The 18,076-nt window shown below is 38.4% G+C and overlaps 1 protein-coding gene across 2 annotated transcripts; it reads left to right on the top strand.

Annotated features, from left to right (window-relative positions):
- The first annotated feature begins 2,481 nt into the window (after nucleotides 1-2,481).
- ZNF330 (zinc finger protein 330) lies at nucleotides 2,482-17,868 on the top strand. 2 transcript variants are annotated; one of them, XM_039338930.1, is made up of 10 exons: nucleotides 2,482-2,637; nucleotides 5,368-5,497; nucleotides 6,495-6,514; nucleotides 6,606-6,676; nucleotides 9,203-9,282; nucleotides 10,593-10,719; nucleotides 12,456-12,560; nucleotides 14,155-14,201; nucleotides 15,999-16,116; nucleotides 16,840-17,868. In XM_039338930.1, the coding sequence occupies exons 2-10, from the start codon at nucleotides 5,378-5,380 to the stop codon at nucleotides 17,106-17,108; spliced, it is 957 nt and encodes a 318-aa protein (XP_039194864.1). In that variant the 5' UTR covers nucleotides 2,482-2,637; nucleotides 5,368-5,377; the 3' UTR covers nucleotides 17,109-17,868. The 2 variants fall into 2 exon arrangements, with proteins under 2 accessions (XP_039194864.1, XP_039194865.1); XM_039338931.1 differs by lacking the exon at nucleotides 2,482-2,637 and adding an exon at nucleotides 2,990-3,132.
- The last annotated feature ends 208 nt before the right edge of the window (nucleotides 17,869-18,076 follow it).

Raw genomic sequence — 18,076 nt, forward strand, 5'->3', positions numbered from 1 at the left:
GTATGCCAAGACTTCTCTGTACAGATGCTCATGCAGGACCTCATTTATCAGTTGCATGAATATGGCAGGGTCCCCTTGCAGCCCAAAGGACAGTAGTGGTAGCCAGCTAAACTGTCAACTTCATATTAAAGTGTAGCAGAATTGAAAGTTTTTGTTGCCTTAGAAACAGAAGACATTAGGATGGAGATTGTTATGGGCCAAGCAAATTTAGACCCAGAAGACATTTGGATGGAGATTGTTATGGACCAAGCAAATTTAGACCCAGAAGACATTTAGATGGAGATTGTTATGGGCCAAGCAAATTCATATGATGCACATGTACTTTGTCCTCACACTGTTACCAGCACTAATATAGTTAGGAATATTTTAGAGTGGCATATCTTTTTAAATTTGGTGCACATTGGCATTATAAATCCCAATACAGCCTGAGGAAAGCTCATCTAAGTAGGACTATTAGATCTGGGAAATAAAAATTTGAATGACCAGTAGATGGTAGCAAAAAGATACAGAATATTTAAACATCTTTTTTTTTTTTTTGCAGTTTGGATAATATTCATTTATTGGATTTATATCTTGCCTTTTATCAATGGTCTTAAGCTGGCATTATACAAGTTCCTCATTTTTTCTTACATAGCAATTCTATGAGGTAAATTGGTCTGCAGGTGAATGATCATTTTAAAATTAGCCATCAAACTGTTTCTAGCCCAATACAGAATACAGAATGACAAAGTTGAAAAGGACCCTGAAGGTCTTCTAGTCCAACCCCTTGCCCAGGAGACTCTATATCATTCTGAACAAATGGCTGTTCAATATTTTCTCAGAAACCTCCAGTGTGGAAGCACCCGCATCTGAAGACAAATCATTCCACCGATTAATTGTTCTCGCTGTCAGAAAGTTTCTTCTTAGTTCTAAGTCGCATCTCTCTTTGATAAGTTTCCATCCTTTATTTGTGTTTTGCTCTCAGGTGCTTTGGAGAATAGATTGTTCCCCTCTTTTCTGTGGCAGTCTCTTATATGTTAGAAAACTCCTATTATGTCACTCCTAGTCCTTTTCTTTGTTAAAGCTAAACATAACCAGTTTCCACAACCATTATGTTTTAGCCTCCTGATCCCTAATCATCTTTGTTGTTCTTCTCTGCACTCTTCTAGAGTCCCAACATTTTTTTATTTATTTTGGTGACCAGAACCAGACACAGTATTCAAAATGTGCTCTCACCTGGGCAGTATATAGTTGTACTACAGCCAAGGGCTGCATTGGTTTTTTTCGCAGCTACAGCATATTGCTGGCTCATACTTAAGTGGTTGTCCACTAGATCCCTTTCACAATTATTGCTGTTGAGCCATGTACCACCTATTCTTTATCTGTGCATTTGATCTTTTCATTTTAAATGTAAAACCTTACTTTGCTTGCCACTCAACTTCATTTTGTTGGATAGGGCTCATGGCTTTAATCACTACATCATTTTATTCTTTAGAAGCCTTAAAGAAGTTAATTGTAGGTTTTATTTGGTTTGGATCATACTTCATGTAGAAAAATAAAGGATAATTTATTTAATCACTTATTAAATAAGGTATATTTATTTTATTTATTACATATATTTACCACTCATCTCACTACAGGCAACTCTATATAACATCACAATGTTGAGTAATTATCAGCTGATTTGGGATTTTATTGGACTTAATTTATACAACTATGCATTTATATACATCTAAGTTTTGAACACGAAAGCAAGTCATAAACAAGGAACAATAATGTAGGCACATGTATTATGAGCCATTAGCCATATAAGCTTTTATGCCAGAATTAACATATTAATTTACATGAGCCGAGGTGGCACAGCAGTTAGGGTGCGGTACTGCAGGCCACTTTAGCTGACTGTGTTCAGCAGGTCAGCGGTTCAAATCTCACCGGCTCAAGGTTGACTCAGCCTTCCATCCTTCCCGGGTAGGTAAAATGAGGGCCCAGATTGTTGGGGGCAATGTAAATGTATATATATATATACATTGCTTACTGGTGTACACCGCTTAGAGAGTGCTTGCACTTAAAGCGGTATATAAGTCTCATAAATATATAAGTCTCATAAATAAATATTAAACTTTAAGGTGCCACAAGACTATCTGTACAACAGGGATCTCCCTAAAACAACGAAAAGAGTTATTTTATCACAATGAGGGCTAATGTCCGGAAGCAAGACCCACGGAAGACCCATTTCTGGCGGAGATGGGGGGAGAGAAACAAGCCAGGGTCTCTGCTGCGTCTGCTTTCCTTGCGGACAGCCAAGAGTTCGCAAAAGGCAGGAAGGTAAAATGCCAAGCTCGACCCGTACCAACACCTCAACGTATTAATCCCACTTTCCCAGCCTATCACTCAAGCGACCCCCCCCCTCCTCCTCCTCCTCGCCAGAGAATTCACCCACCATTTCGCCACGAACCACCCCGCTCCCGACTGAGGGCAAAGCTAAAGCAGGAAGAAGCGGTAGCTGTGGCTCCAACCGCGCCTGCTCGCCGGCCTCGAGCATGCTCAGCAAGCGTCTGACATGCCTTTTGCAGCAGCTGGGGCCGGAGCCGACGCGGCGTTTTCGGCTTCTCTTGGGCGCTGAGCTGCCCTGAAAGGCCTCGAGGAGAGCTTAAGACGGTGAGCGGCGGAGCGGGCTCCCTAGCTGTGGATCGGGATGTGCCCGCAGTCAGCCAGGGAGGAAGATTAAACGAATGGGGGGGGGTGGGGAAGGCGGACGGTGGAGCAGCTTTCTCCAGAGACATGGTGGCCAAGGAATGGGGACTACAGCTCCCACGATTCTCTGCTAAATGTGCTGGCTGAGGATTGTGGGAGTTATAGGCCAAAGCGCCTAGAGAGCGCCGGGTTGGAGGAGCTCGGATACCATCTAGGTCAGTGTTTCTCAACCTTGACAATTTTAAGGCATGTGGACTTCAACTCCCAGAATTCCACAGCCAGCATTGCTGGCTGTGGAATTCTGGGAGTTGAAGTCCACATGCCTTAAAATTGTCAAGGTTGAGAAACACTGATCTAGGTACTCCCGGAGGTTTCTGCCAAGGGGGACAAGAAGAAGAAGCTCTTCTTTCTCCCACAACTGGAAGGACTGCCGCCGTGAGCTCGCTGCAGCGCTGCGGGGTTTGTTATTGCAAGAGGGCGAACAGGCTGCAATCTGTAGTTGCTTCAACTTTTCTTCTTCGCCCACTTGTCTTTTTCTTATTTTTTTTTTCCTTCCGTTTTTCAAGGAGTTTCGATGTTTGTGCCTTTGCTTTGTACTTGATTTAAACCAGTTGTGTCAGGAGGTTAGGCCTCAAAAGGACTGAATCAGAAGCTTCTTTGAGACTGGAGTAACTAGGGCAGGAGCTTTGCAAGTTGGCAGCGTGTGGCATCTGAAGATACTCTTATTTTCCGGCGTTAGTTTAGATGAGTTCTTTCTGGAACGTGCTAGTTAGTTAAGAGTGCAATTGTTGTGCTGTTGGGTTTTATAAATTATATCGATGTCCAAGGATTATTTACTGGCACGAGTTGCATTTTGTAATTGAGGAGCGTGCTGATTGTCCTTTAAAGCAGTTTAAAATATTTAAGGTCATACATAGTCTGGCCTGGTCAGGTTTACTGGCCATTTCAAAAGTTAAGAGTTTAACAAAACACATCTAGAGGTCAGTGTATTGCAGAGGGCTGGTTGATACTTTGGCTGTAAAAGACTCCTTTGATTTAAACTCAAAACTGAGCCTAGTGATGGACACAAATTGGATTTAAGTTGATCAATTGAACTTTTTTTCTCTCGGTAACAACAAAAACATTCACCTCTCCCTTTTTAATATATATTATCATTAAAAATTCTTAGACAGTAAGCTAGCTAATTCTTCCAATTTTATCATTATTCTCTTAGGTAATTAGACATAGTATAATTTGAAAATATTCGATCCATGGTTTGAAATTGGTTTGTTTGGTGCTTCCCAGTATTGCAGAAAGGACTATCGTATAACAAATTAATAAAGTTTAGTTTCCTGAATGTATAACAGAAAGAGAAGATGAAACTTCTTGTCCATCTGTATAGTTCTGACAAACCATGTATAATAAAAAACTAAATTTAATACTGTTAGACATTTTATTGTTAAATTTCATTAATTGGGAAGAAAACCTGAATTTATAATATGATATATTCCCCAGAATGATAGTTAGCAGTAAATATTTGTTATGCAAGATTATTTTTAAATTAGAACTAGGTTCAGTGTGGAAAGCTAAAGAGAAAATTAAATCATATAAGTTATATGTAATTTAAATCTTGCCCGGTCAGTAACAAAACATGACCTGGTTATGGTTTTGAACGTTTTTATTTTTTAAAAAATAGGATTAATGTTTTAATGGACTTTATTGTGTACTTTGAAAATTGTGAAGATTTATGGAAAAACTGGATACTTAAAATGTCAAGTGTGTACATGCAACAGTGAGTATTAAAAATACGATTTCCTCAAAAGTTTTTAAAGTTTTTTTCCCTGATTTGTTATTAAGAAAATAAATAGAAGATTTTTTTGTTTGCAGTCTTCTCTGCTCATTCATGTTTTATTATTTTGATTAGTTACACAATCAGCCAGATACTTAAACAAAATACTTCCTTCCCAAGAATCTGGGATAGGTAGATGTTGTTTAGTGGCATTAAAGGTATTGTTGCGGGATGTATAAGCTATTCCAAGTAAAGCTGCCTTTTGTAATTGACTAGTGATGATTTTGAACAGTGGTGTTCAAGTGGTGCTCCAGATATTTGGGGTTGCACCCAAGGTGCCTATTACTATTGATATTAACTTTTATTTCTTTTGCCATAGTTGTTCTACTTCTATTTGCAAATCTGTGTATTTTGTGATTTTCTCCAATTTCTCTTTTCCCCTGCTGCCCGACTCTCAGTAACTCTGGGCTTTCTCCTCTGAACCAATTCTTGAATTTGCAATTAAATGTTCATCTTAGGTTGCACAGTTGTCCAGTAAGAGTCGTGAGGGTGCAGTGGTTAGAACACAATATCGCAGGTTAATTCTGCTTACTGACAGAGGTTTGATCTTCACCGGCTCATAGTTGACTCAGTCTTCCATCCTGCCAAGGTCGCTAAAATGAGGACCCAGTGGCTTATACTTAATTTTAAGAACAAGAGTAGCTTTTCCTAATTTAGAGACTGTAGTAGTTATTGGCTGCAGAGAAGTGTAATAATCTATCACCATTTGGGGACCAGTGGCCAGGAATGGCCATTGTAAATCTAACAGTTCTACAAGTTTGCATCTGAGCATTTTTATGGATTCATTAATAAAAATTGAGAAATAGAGGCATGTATTTTGTATGGAAAATATGGGGCAGACTAATCCTGATAAATGTTTTTTCCAGAAAGTGAAAAATGCCTAAGAAGAAGACAGGTGCACGCAAAAAAGCTGAAAGTCGGAAGGAACGGGAAAAACAAATTAGAGCTTCAAGGGCTAACATTGATTTGGCCAAACATCCCTGCAATGCTTCAATGGTAATATTTAGTTCTTTAAGCTTTTTCTGTGTCAAATGTCTGATAAAATAATAGAATGCTAAAAGTAATCTTCTTCCTTTGTCCTGCACAGAAGTATGGTTGGGTCAAATATTTTCAAACTTTGTTGCACTAAGGAGAACATGTGTGTAACCTTATAAAATTCACTAATATTAACAGATAAGAAAAGTACATATAAAACTATTACCGTAGACAAGGAGCATCCCTTTATCTTCTCTTGCAAGTTTTCTGGTATACAGAGGACTTCAGAGGGAAAAAGATGAGAGATCCAGGCTTCATTTCCCTGAATTAAAAAGAAATGTGTATAGAGATGGCCAAACTCAAACCTGCCTGAATCCATATTCCAGAACTGATTTTTAGATTATTCAGTCTTATACTAAACAGATATAGTAGGAATTACCTAGAAGATACTTGATAAGGTCAGCCAATATCTTGATGGGTCATTTTCATTTGCCATATTTAGACATATTTCTATCCCTTTAAAGAAGCTTGGAATAGATTCTATCCTTCTCTAGAGCTGCCTTTAATCCTCTAAAAGTTTAGTAATTTTAAAACATACAATTGTTGGCTATGGTATCTACTTCATATTGTGTGGATGTGGATGAAAGGGGGTCGAGCAGTCCTTATCTAGGATTGGAGAGGCAAAACTGCCTGGATTATTGCAAAAGGTTACTGGCAATTAAAAAAAAGTTTGGCCCCCCAAATTATGAAAAGCATATTTGTTCTTGTAGTAAGATTGACCTTGTCATGTGCTTTTTGAACAGCTAGGGCCTTAAAGATGATCAGTAGAAATGAAACAACTGAAACATACTCAATAGCAAGAAATTATTACAGGTCCTATCAGAGTAATGAATGGTATAGAAAGATCAAAGATAATGGATACTTTGTCTCTTCTTATGTTTGCTCTCCAGAGTGTGATTTATGTGGCATTACAAATTGCCTTTAATTTGCTAACCCCTTTTTCTTTTTTCTTTTACAGGAATGTGACAAATGTCAAAGGTAAATAAATATTCATTTTCAGGATTTTACATACAATTTTAAATACATTGGTTTAGCTATTTGTTTCATCCTGTTTTGCTTATTTTAACAGACGCCAGAAAAATAGAGCTTTTTGCTACTTTTGCAACTCTACTCAAAAATTACCCATTTGTGCCCAGTGTGGTAAGTGTGCCTAGTTTAAAGTTTTGATTACTGGATTGCAATAGTAGATTTCTGCATGGGGTTAGTTTCTTCTGATTTATATGTTTCAAAGGTGATCTTACTTTTTTTTTTTGCTACTTTAGGTATTGTGGTTTTAGGTATAATTATTTAGATATTGTGATGTGACATATTTGAGTTAAGATGAAGCAAATTCCAGTGTCCAGCAGTGGATTGGAGGTGTATGTGCATACAGGGCAAGACCAAACATTGTTTTCCCTTGCATCATGTGGTATTCTTAGAAGTTTTCCTCTGTGCAGTAACACCTTCAGCAGTGTGCTAAGCAAAGGAGTGACAAGAATGCAGAAGCAATGATGTATGGGGAAAGTGCAGAAGCATCCATGGCAATAGGAACAAGTTCCCAGCTAATCCAGAATTAGGGCAGAGTTCCTGAGCACTATTTTCTTATTGAAAGAACTACAGAAATTATCAAAACAGGAAAGGCAGCTTTTTATGGAGTTTGATGGAATATGATTTGGAATGGGGAAAGGTTTGTGTGATTTTTCTGGCTGCTGTTTTTGCTCCAAAGATTTTCCTCCTGGCTTTTCTTTATTTTCCTCCTTTTCCTTCTTATTTTTTATTCATTTATTCAGTTTTTATGGTCCCCATCTCAAACAAGTCACTCTGGGAGATGAACAATCATAAGAATCAATTAAAATGAAACATAATATAAAATATACATACACAGCAGCTGCAAACAATTATCTATAAATGTTGGCATAACCAGGAAACGGGGTCTTTGATACACTTGAAACTCCAGGCCCAGGCATATAATCAGATCAAAAAATAAATACTATCTAACTCAGAAGGGCTTTCTCCCTTGTGAAATGTGTAGTTGTAGATTTATGGTGCACCCTTCTTTCTTCCTTTGTATACCATTATTAAATTTTTATTTCTTGGTGAAAAAAATCACCCCTCAGGAGAACGTACTGGCAACAACATTCTAGCTCCCATCTTCTGCAATGGTCACTACAAGTCACTAATTATAGTAACGGTCACTACACTACTAGTCCCGCCCTAGGCATGAAAGGGTAACTTTGGACCAGTCACTCTTACCTCAGCCCAACTCACCACATGGGCTTTTAGTTGTGGGGAAAACAGGAGGAGGAAGGAGTATTATGTCTGTTTGTCACTTTGAGTTATTTGTAAAAATAATAGATGGGATATAAATAAATAATAAAAATGACTGCTACAAGCACCAGAGAATTTCTTTTCCCTTGTTTTGTTCTGAGCATAAAGTGTCATGCGATGGTTAGAATTTGAATTCTGCCTCTAACATCTTTTTCATGTGCACATGATGCAGAATTGTTTATTTTATATGCATTCTCATTAAGATCAATTTTCAGATGTCAAGAAAAACAAAAATCAGTCAGAGTTCTGGTATATAAAATTTACCACCAAATCCATTCTCTGTAGCTAGACTCTATATTGCAACCAAATTTGTTTTGACTTACTTGACAGAGGATAGTCAACTGATGGATTTAGGCCAGGAGAGCGAACTACTCACCAACAATATCAGTAGAGAATCTATTAAAAAGTGGATACAAAAACAGAATCACTGGTTGTCACATACAATTCTGATCACTCAAACACAATATCTTTTGGCTTTTATTGAGTGGTAAAGACAGCATGTTCTCATACAAGATTAGAAGCACTTCACTTGCTCTTCCTCTAATGTGACATATGTCGTTACGTGTCAACAGTGCCCCTCTGGAGTCTTTGTAAGACAGAGGCCAATCTTGGCACAAAAGAATTAAAGGACACAAGACTTAAAGCAAGGACCATTTCAACTTGCCAAGACAATCCATTGCCAAACTCAAAGTGACCATTATAGAAAAACAGACTTAGCATGATTTAGTGATCTTATGTACATCAAAAGGTTTCAGCTATCTTAAAAATCTCAAATTCAGGGATATTTTTAACACACTGGAGTTAATTGATAAGGTACTTGTAATCCGTCTCAAATGTAATCTATATCTTCCCAGCCAGCAAGTTATTCCCCCCTCCCCATTGAATCCTATATCACTGTAGCTAGTGCTTGCTTCTGATGAAGTAAACTGCAATCAGGAAAGCTTATGCCTTTTAATAAAACTTGTTTGTTGGGGGAAAAAAGTGCTACTAAACTTTTGATTTTCATCTAGCAAGAGGAAGAGGAACGAATCTCCTAGATTGATTGCTCTTGTGCAGGGGTCTTCAAACTTGGCCTTTTTATGATTTGTGGACTTCAACTCCCAAAATTCCTCAGCCAGCATGCCTGGCTGAGGAATTCTGAAAGTTGAAGTCCACAAGTCATAAAAAGACCAAGTTTGAAGACCCCTGCTCTTGTGGATCATACATCCCACATTTTAAAAGAAAAAAAAGGAATCTTTCTTTCCCAAAATTATTAATTTGATATGTAGACTTAAAAACTAAAGGTTCATAGAATTAATTGAAATACATTAATTTAATGACATTATTCCTTAAATAATATTTTTATGTCCTTTGTAATAGGAAAGACAAAATGTATGATGAAATCCTCAGACTGTGTCATAAAACATGCTGGAGTGTATAGCACTGGGCTTGCAATGGTGGTATGTATCTGAAGTCAATTACATGGCTAAGGTTTATGGTTGGTTAAGTACCGTATTTTCCGGCGTATAAGACGACTTTCTAAAGCATGCAAATCGGCTCCGAAGTCGGGGGTCGTTTTATACGCCAGAAATTACGATAGTTTCCGGTGTATAAGACGACTTTCTAAGCATTCAGATCGGCTCCGAAGTCAGGTGTCGTCTTATATGCCGAGTCGTCTAATACGCCGGAAAATACGGTAATTATTGCAGAAAGGACTTGTTTGGCAGGAATAGTGCCCTCTGGGTAGCAAAATTTAGGATTGGAATATTTGAGTATTTGTGCATGCCTAAATCTCAATGAAATCAATTCAGCTAAATTTAAAATGGACTGGATTGTGTCCACCATATGAAAATATTAACGTACAGGTAGTCCTCGACTTACAACAGTTTGTTTAGTGACAGTTCGAAGTTACAACAGCACTGAAAAAAAACCTGATGGTCATAATTACGATCGTTGCAGCACCCTCATGGTCGTATGATCAAAATTTAGAAGCTTGGCAATTGACTCATATTTATGAAGGTTGCAGTGTCTCAGGGTCATGTGATCACCTTTTACAATCTTCTGACAAGACAAGCAAAGTCAGTGGGGAAACCAGATTCACAACAACTGTGTTATTGACTTAACAACTGGGCAAAGTCATAAAATGGGGCAAAACTCATTTAATAAATATTTCACTTAGCAATAGAAATTTTGAGTTTCAATGCTAGTAGTAAGTTGAGGATTACCTGTGAACAAACATGGAATTTTAAAATGGAAATAAAAGCAAAATTAGATAGATGTGCTTCTGCATGTAATATCTTGGCATTTAGCCCCAAAGGTGATTAATGATAACTGGCCTATTATAAAGTTTCTTTCTTTCCATTTTTTACACATTCTGTTAGGCAGGCAGTGTAGGAGGATCCATTGATCCATCCGGGGAAAGTTGCCAGGAGCTGTTGGTGTGCTTTGGGGCTTTCATTTGGACTCACAGCATGATTCATCTCTAGCTGAACTCCTTGTTTGGTACTCTGGTTTCTCTTCAGATCCTATGAATCTTCAACCTTTTATCTTGTTTCATGACTTTGGGTCAGGAATGGGAAGTAGAGTTGATACTGAATCAAAGGTGCTACTAAAGATTGAGAAAGCATAAGAACAAGGAGTACGTTGGTATAATGGTATATCATTCTTGGGGATTCACTGTCCCTGGGAATGCATGTGTACTCAAGGTAAATATTTTTCATTAGAAGTCAGACATAGCTGATAATAAATGTATTACCTCTTTTTTTCTTAGGGGGCAATATGTGATTTCTGTGAAGCTTGGATTTGCCATGGCAGAAAATGTTTAAGCACCCATGCCTGCATCTGTCCTCTGTCTGATGCAGAATGCATTGAATGTGAGCGAGGTGTCTGGGACCATGGTAAGTTGTTTCCTGGTCAGAAGGAACCACATTATTGGAAATGATCTGTCTCATATTCTTGCAATTTATCCCATCTGCTTCTTACTGTGTATGTATGTTTATATGCATGCACACACAATCAAACTTTAGGATAATGTTCTGTAGTAAAGTTGATTGCAGCCCATGAAATTTATGCAATGATGTTTTAAGTCTTTCAAGTTCCACAAGACTTTTTTTCTGACTATTAATTTTGTTATGTGGGTAGTCCTCAACTTATGACCACAATTGAGCCCAAAATTTTATTGCTAAGCAAGACGGTTATTAACTGAATTTTGCCCCATTTTACAGCATTTCGTGCGACAGTTCTTAAGTGAATCACTGCAGTTAAGTTAATAACATGGTTGTTAAGTGAATCTGGCTTCCCCGTTCACTTTGCCTGTCAGAGGTTTGCAAAAGGTGATCGCATAACCCTGAGACACAGCAACTGTCATAAATATGAGTCAGTTGCCAAGCTTCTGAATGTTGATCACGTGACCATGGAGATGTTGCAACAGTCATAAGTGTAAAAATGGTCATAAGTCAGTTTTTTCAGGGCTTTTGTAACTCCGAACTATCACTAAACGAACTATTGTAAGTCAAGGACTACCTATACCTTAATATTTTCATATGGTGGACAAAATTCAGTCCTTGGTGCTCTCTGAGCTTGCTTGTTCTCACAGATGTTTCATTACTAGGTAACTGGGTAACATTATCAGTGCTCAGTTAGGGTAGTTAATCTAGTTAGGGTAATGAAATGTCTGCAAGAAAACAAGCAAGCTCAGAGAGCATCAGGGATCCCTCATTTCAACCCTTAGCTACAAATATTCTCCTTCACTGGTACCACAATTCAGTCCGTTCTAAATTTAGCTGAATTGGGATTAGGGTTAGGGTTACGTCTATTTGGAGTCATGGCCACAAACCAATGCTAGGGATAGATTCTTAAAGGTTTTCAAAGGAAAGGTGAGCTGATAGCTTTTCATTCGGACTTGTTTGTGGAGCATAGTAAAATACATGGGAAAATCCCGTTGCCAATGAAAATGAATCTAGGGTTAGGCCGGTTATGTCTACTTGAAGTCATGTCCACAAACTAAAGCTAGTTACAGTTTCCTAGAGGTTTTTAAAGGAAAGAAAATTGACAATTTTTCATTTGGACTTGTTTGTGGGACACAGTAAAATATAGGGGAAAATCCCATTGCCAATGAAAATGGATCTAGGGTTAGGGTTACATCTATTTGGAGTCATGGCCACAAACTAATGCTAGGGAGAGAGTCCTAGAGTTTTTGAAGGTTCCTAGAGTTTTGATTCGGAGCTATTTGTGGACCACAATAAAATATTGGGAGTCAGCCATGAATCCAAGTAGACCTAACCCTAATCCTAGCTTTATTTAGTGATTTCAAACAGTCACTAAATGAACAGTTGTAAGTTGAGGTCTATCTGTATTTTTATCTATATTTAAACAGAATTAAAAATTTATCTTTATAGATATGTAAGAAAAGGAGGATGCAATTTTTACACAGTTATCTGGTAAAACACATTGTTGTATATAATGTGATTATTGAGTTAGCATACATGGTGGATGAACTCTAATGTCATTTTTCTGTATTTTCTTTGTGGAAATTTTGCTTTCAGATTTGCTTTCTCTTCAGTTTTCAGAGTCTTTGATAGGATATGCTGCAAATGGTTTTAACCAATCTCCACTTTTTCACTGAATTCTACAGGTGGCAGGATATTTAGCTGCTCCTTTTGCCATAATTTCCTTTGTGAGGATGATCAGTTTGAGCATCAAGCCAGCTGCCAAGTTCTGGAAGCTGAAACCTTTAAATGTAAGCTTTTCTCCTAATGGCTCCGTTACCAAATTAAACTTTGCTTTTAACTGTTTCTGTGCTGTAGCTCAAATCCAAAAGGCAGTTCAATAATGAATTTCAAACTGATAATTTGTAGTAGGTATGAAAGTGGGAGATTACTGGCCCTATTACTTTCATGACTGAATAACAGAGTTAGAAGGGACTTTGGAGATTTTCTATTGGAACCCCCTGCTCAAGCAGGAAACTCCATAGCATTTCAGGAAAATGGTTGCCCAGTCGCTTCTTAAAAATCTGTAGTGTTGGAGCTCCCACAACTTCTGGAGGCAACTTGTTCCACTGATTAATGGTTGTAACTGTCAGGAAATTTCTCCTTAGATCTATGTTGGTTCTCTCCTTGATTAGTTTCCATCCATCGTTTCTTGTTCTGTCTTCAGGTGTTTTGGAGAATAGATTGACCCGGTTTCTAATATATAAAGCTTGCTGCATTTGAAACAAACTTGAATGCACAATACACAAGTTTGAGGAGGTGGTGTTTAAAGAAAGCTAGCAAAAGACTCAAGCTTAAACTAGCTTCTGTTTGCAGATTCTGGTCTTGGAAGAGTAGATCACCTTTTTATGAAGGCTGCAGTTTCTCTATTGGAAGCCAGGCACAAAAAAAATTGCACCTACTTCATGTGGCTCTAATAAAAAACTGCACCAGGCATAAAATGATTTGTTCAATTTTGGCTTAGCAAATTATGTAAACCTGCTGTGGTTTGTAAACCATGGTTTATTAATTCTGTGTGGCCTAGTTTTAACCTTGTTTAAAAAGTGATTATTTTGCTATACTATTCCATTGTTTTAAAACTAGAAATTGTTTTTTTTTCATTTTCTGTTTTTAGTTTCTGTTGCTTTATTGTGCCCTTGTTAAATCTGTTCTGTTCATTGCCCCACTTATTATTGTTTATATATTATAGATGTTTAGTAACTGGTTAACACTGGCAATCCTTAAGGATTGCAGATGTATGCAGAATCAAACAATACCATTACAACATCACACTCAGCGTACTGTCACTTGGAATTAAATATAGAGTGTAACATCTTGAATCAGAATGTATTCTAGAACATACTATACTGTATTAAACTGATTTTCCTATACGCCAAGACTAGTACAGCTTATGATTGGTACTGTATGTGGGCACTCCTTGCCAAAGCACCATTGCTTTTGTATGTCTCATCCAGGACTGCCTGAATTTTTCTATCACCAGCACATCTCTTGCATTTAGTCCAGTGCTGCTTTTATTTTGTCCTTGCATGAACAGTGTGTCTAGAAGTTGGACATGGGGAATGGGCAATGCAGTGTCCATGCTTTGTTGGGCAGTTCCTTTAATCATGTGCCTTTGGGTGATCATTGGAGTCTTTAGTATTAGATCAGAACTCCTGCAATTTGCTGCTGAAATGAAGCTGCTCTCTGTGCCTCATTAAAATCCCCATTTCTATTGTACTTTGCTGAGGGAGAGCCTAAGGTTGTCCATTGAAATAAAGAGTCGACCTTGATTTAAAAGACAAAAAGAAAAGAGGGCAAAGCAACAAAAACTCATCATTCAGCCATGCCTTTTATCTTGCCTATTAGGTGTTTCCTGCAATCGACTGGGGCAGCATTCATGTCTCCGTTGTAAGGTACAAGCAAAAACATTTCCAAGTAAATGTATCACATTTCATATTTGCATACTTTCAACCTGCTGGCAGTTCTCAACATTCATTTTCCATAATACATTAAAAATGCTTTGTGGTGGTTTTTTTTTAATGGTCTGTATCCTGCTTCTATTATGCTTTGATTAACTTTCATGCTGTGATTTCAATGTGATGCTGAAAACTTTCCCTCCAGTCACCATAAAACATCAGCACCTGCCCTGGATTATTGTTCCGGCTACCATCTGCTGTTTTTCTTTCATTCAAAGCATTGTAGGTTTTCATATCAACTTGGATATTTCTGCACTAGTTGGTTATAACTGGTATTGCTAAAATCATACCTCATTATGCTGCATCTCCTCCATTTTTTACACCTATTACCCTTCAGGGAATAATGGTAAATGAATTATTTCATGTCTTCAGGCATCCATACTGTTCTGGATTCTCCAGCTATTTAAAAGTGAGAGGATTTTCTGCAGGGTGGTTGACTTTATTTGTATTCTCAGCATTTGTTGATAGTGGCAGAATGAATGTACATGGCATCAGGGAAGAACTGGTCTTGGTTCTACCCTGATAATTGGCTATGCGTCTTAGTCCCATATAGATAAAGATTTCCCATCTGTAACTCTGGCTGGGGTGACACTGCACAATCAGAGTTGGTTCACAATCTGAGGATTCTTCTGGACCCCGCCTTCTGCTTGAAGAGCAGCAACAGTCATGGCCAAGAGAACCTTTGCACAAATATAACTTGTACACTAATTGTGCCCTTTCCTTTTTTGGGTGGCACTGTTCATGGTCTTTCCCTGCCTTTGTCACTTCCCAATTGGATTATTGCAGTGTGCTGTACATGTGCTCTACAGCATTCAGAAGCTTCAGTTAGTTCAGAGGTGTCAAACTCGCAACGTCATGTGACATGTCATGACATGTGGTGGTGGCACAGCAGTTAGAGTGCAGTACTGCAGGCCACTTTAGCTGACTGTGTTCAGCAGGTCAGCGGTTCAAATCTCACCGGCTCAAGGTTGACTCAGCCTTCCATCCTTCCGGGGTAGGTAAAATGAGGACCCAGATTGTTGGGGGCAATGTAAATATATATATACATATATATACATTGCTTACTGGTGTACACCGCTTAGAGAGTGCTTGCACTTAAAGCAGTATATAAGTCTCATAAATAAATATCACAACTTTTTTGCCATTGCCGGCAATGGGGTGGGTGCAGTTTCGCTATAATGCATCCGGCCTGTAGGCCGGCAGTTTGACACCCCTGAGCTAGTTCATAATGCAACAGCGCAAGCAGTATTGGTCACATCATGATATGTCTCCATAATACCATTGCTGTATGGTTCCCACTAGGCTCCCAGGTGTTAGTTATCATCTTTAAAGCCTACATGGTATGGGACAGATTATTTGCAGCATTGCCTATCCACAATTATTTCTGCTTGTCTTACTAGATCTAGCAGGGTTGGCATGCTCCAAGTCCTCTAAGTAAAACAGTATTAACTGTTGGGGTCTTGGAAGCATGCCTTCTTTGTCATGGTGCTTGCCTTGTGGAACAGCCTACCTACAGAGATAACGATGGCCCTGGCCCCGTGGCCTTTAGGGAAAAAAATGAAGACTTGGAGCTAGCATTAATGGATCATTATTTATGGATCTGAGATTTATTGGGACCTCGGGGCTGTTTTTCATTTCAACAAGTTCTTAAACAATTCTGGTGTTTTGTTTTTTTTTAACTTTCATTGGTCACCCAAACATTCATTTTTACTGATACATAAATTATACTTACAGGCATGTTTCTGTGATGATCATACACGAAGCAAGGTTTTCAAACAGGAAAAGGGAAGGGAGCCTCCGTGTCCAAAGTGTGGGCATGAAACACAAGAAACCAAGGACCTGAGCATGTCAAGTAAGTTTGCCTTTCAAGATTCGTACTTTTCACACCCAGTAGAATGGAAGTAATGATCTACTTAATATTTGACTGCGATAACAGAGCAAGTAGCATTGTAGTGTCAACTGGTTAAGAACACTTATTCTGAATTTAATTAATTCATACTTCCTGCTTTTAGCGGGAGATCTTTTTCACACTCTTAAAAACACATAATCTGTTGCAATACAAGTAGCCCTGGTTTAATGACCCTTCAGTGACCATTCAAACTTACGACTGCACTGAATTAGTGGTACTTAGAACCAGTTCTCATACTTATGACCATCACAGCAATCCTGCAGTCACATGATTATGATTTGTAATCTTCCCTGCAGGCTTCCAACAAGCAAACATAATGGGGAAGCCAGCAAGAAGTTGCAAGTTGTGGTATGCGATGACTGCCGGAATTGTTGCTAAGCGGCACATTCACATGATCTTTTGATTTAGGACAGCATCAATTACTGAGGGAGTTCCAGGCCCAATTAGCATTGTTAAGCAAGGCCAACCTGTACATAAGTTCTTTAATTTATTTCGTCTAAATTTTCGGTGCACCTATGATGCTCCATAGAAATCGTTGTAAGATAAATTTTCACGGTTTTCCATGGAATACCCAATATCTATAGCACTTTCCTTCCTATAGCACTTCCATGTAGATAAGCAAAATATAATGGAAGCTTCTGAACCTTTCTCCATTTCTTTTTGCAGCTCGCTCTTTGAGATTTGGCCGTCAGACAGGAGGTGAAGAAGCTGATGTGGCTTCTGGGTATGATGCCTATTGGAAGAATCTTTCATCTGGCAGAGCTGTCGATCCTGATGAAGAATATGATGATTACGAGGCAGAGGATGATGAAGATGATGATAATGAGGAAGGAGGGAGAGATTCTGAATCAGAGGCAACTGATATGTTCAGCAACTTGAATTTAGGAAGGACCTATGCTAGTGGCTATGCACATTATGAAGAGCCTGCTGAATAAGGCTGCTGTCCTTAGCACACTTAGCAAGAACTAAGTCCCCTTGAACCCTAGTAGTACTTACCTTTGGGGTAAGATCTGTGCTTAGGTCTAGTTCTAAGCCTTGGAAAGGAATAAACAGAGGATGTCTGTATGTGCTTAGTGAAATTTACGTGTGGCATTGGTATAACAGAGAGGCTTTGGGATAGGAAAGCTTATTAGGCAATAAAGGAATGGAGCAGTTGAATGAGGCCAAGGAAGGGTTTAGATGGCCCAATGGAACATCCTGTGTGCTCATTGACATGACGTTAGGGGATGCTCATATTCTTTCTGCCATTCAGGACAAAAGTGTGAGGAGATCAAGGCAATATTTGCTTCCAGGCAGTCATCGTATGTGAAGTTCTTGAGTAATTCTGGTGGTGCTCCATAAACTTAAGAAAATCAATGGCAATGGGCATTTACAGTTTTTCTGTATCAAATGTTATTTCCTGTCATGTGCAAATGAATTTTTTTCCCATAAATATTGATCCAGCTTTGGCAAAGGGGAAACGCTTGCTGCAAGCTATTATAGTTGAATATATAAATTGAAATTAAGTTTACTTTGGTAGTTGTGTCAGCAAGGCTGATCAATATATTGCCTTGCAATTTACTTCTGTAACATTATCAGTTCTTGCCATTTTGCCATGCTATACATTAATTGGAAATTTGCAGCCACCTGCAGTGTGATCTAAATAAATTTTTGATTTTCTATTTATCACAATAAAACTGCCATTGCATCTGTCAATCATATTTACATTCTGCATTTTTATACTTTGCTGCAAGAGGGCAGTGAATCCGTGGATATAAGATGGGGAGCTCTCAAATCAGTAAAAGAGTGAAAAATAGTAGAACAGAACTTAAATATATACTTAGTATGGATAAATTGGCCTTTCCTTGATAATAGGGGAGATAGATTACAGTTCTTGCCATTTTTCAGCCTGCATGGTGGAAAA

Source organism: Crotalus tigris, unplaced genomic scaffold (assembly GCF_016545835.1).
Source record: "Crotalus tigris isolate CLP2741 ecotype Arizona unplaced genomic scaffold, ASM1654583v1 scf7180000017725.2566008, whole genome shotgun sequence".
NCBI lineage: Eukaryota > Metazoa > Chordata > Lepidosauria > Squamata > Viperidae > Crotalus > Crotalus tigris.

Coding starts and splice junctions, on each gene's coding strand:
- ZNF330 (XM_039338930.1), top strand. CDS start 5,378: ATGCCTAAGAAGAAGACAGGTGCACGCAAAAAAGCTGAAAGTCGGAAG. Junction 6,515..6,605: donor GAATGTGACAAATGTCAAAG/GTAAATAAATAT, acceptor TTATTTTAACAG/ACGCCAGAAAAATAGAGCTT. Junction 16,117..16,839: donor CAAGGACCTGAGCATGTCAA/GTAAGTTTGCCT, acceptor TTCTTTTTGCAG/CTCGCTCTTTGAGATTTGGC.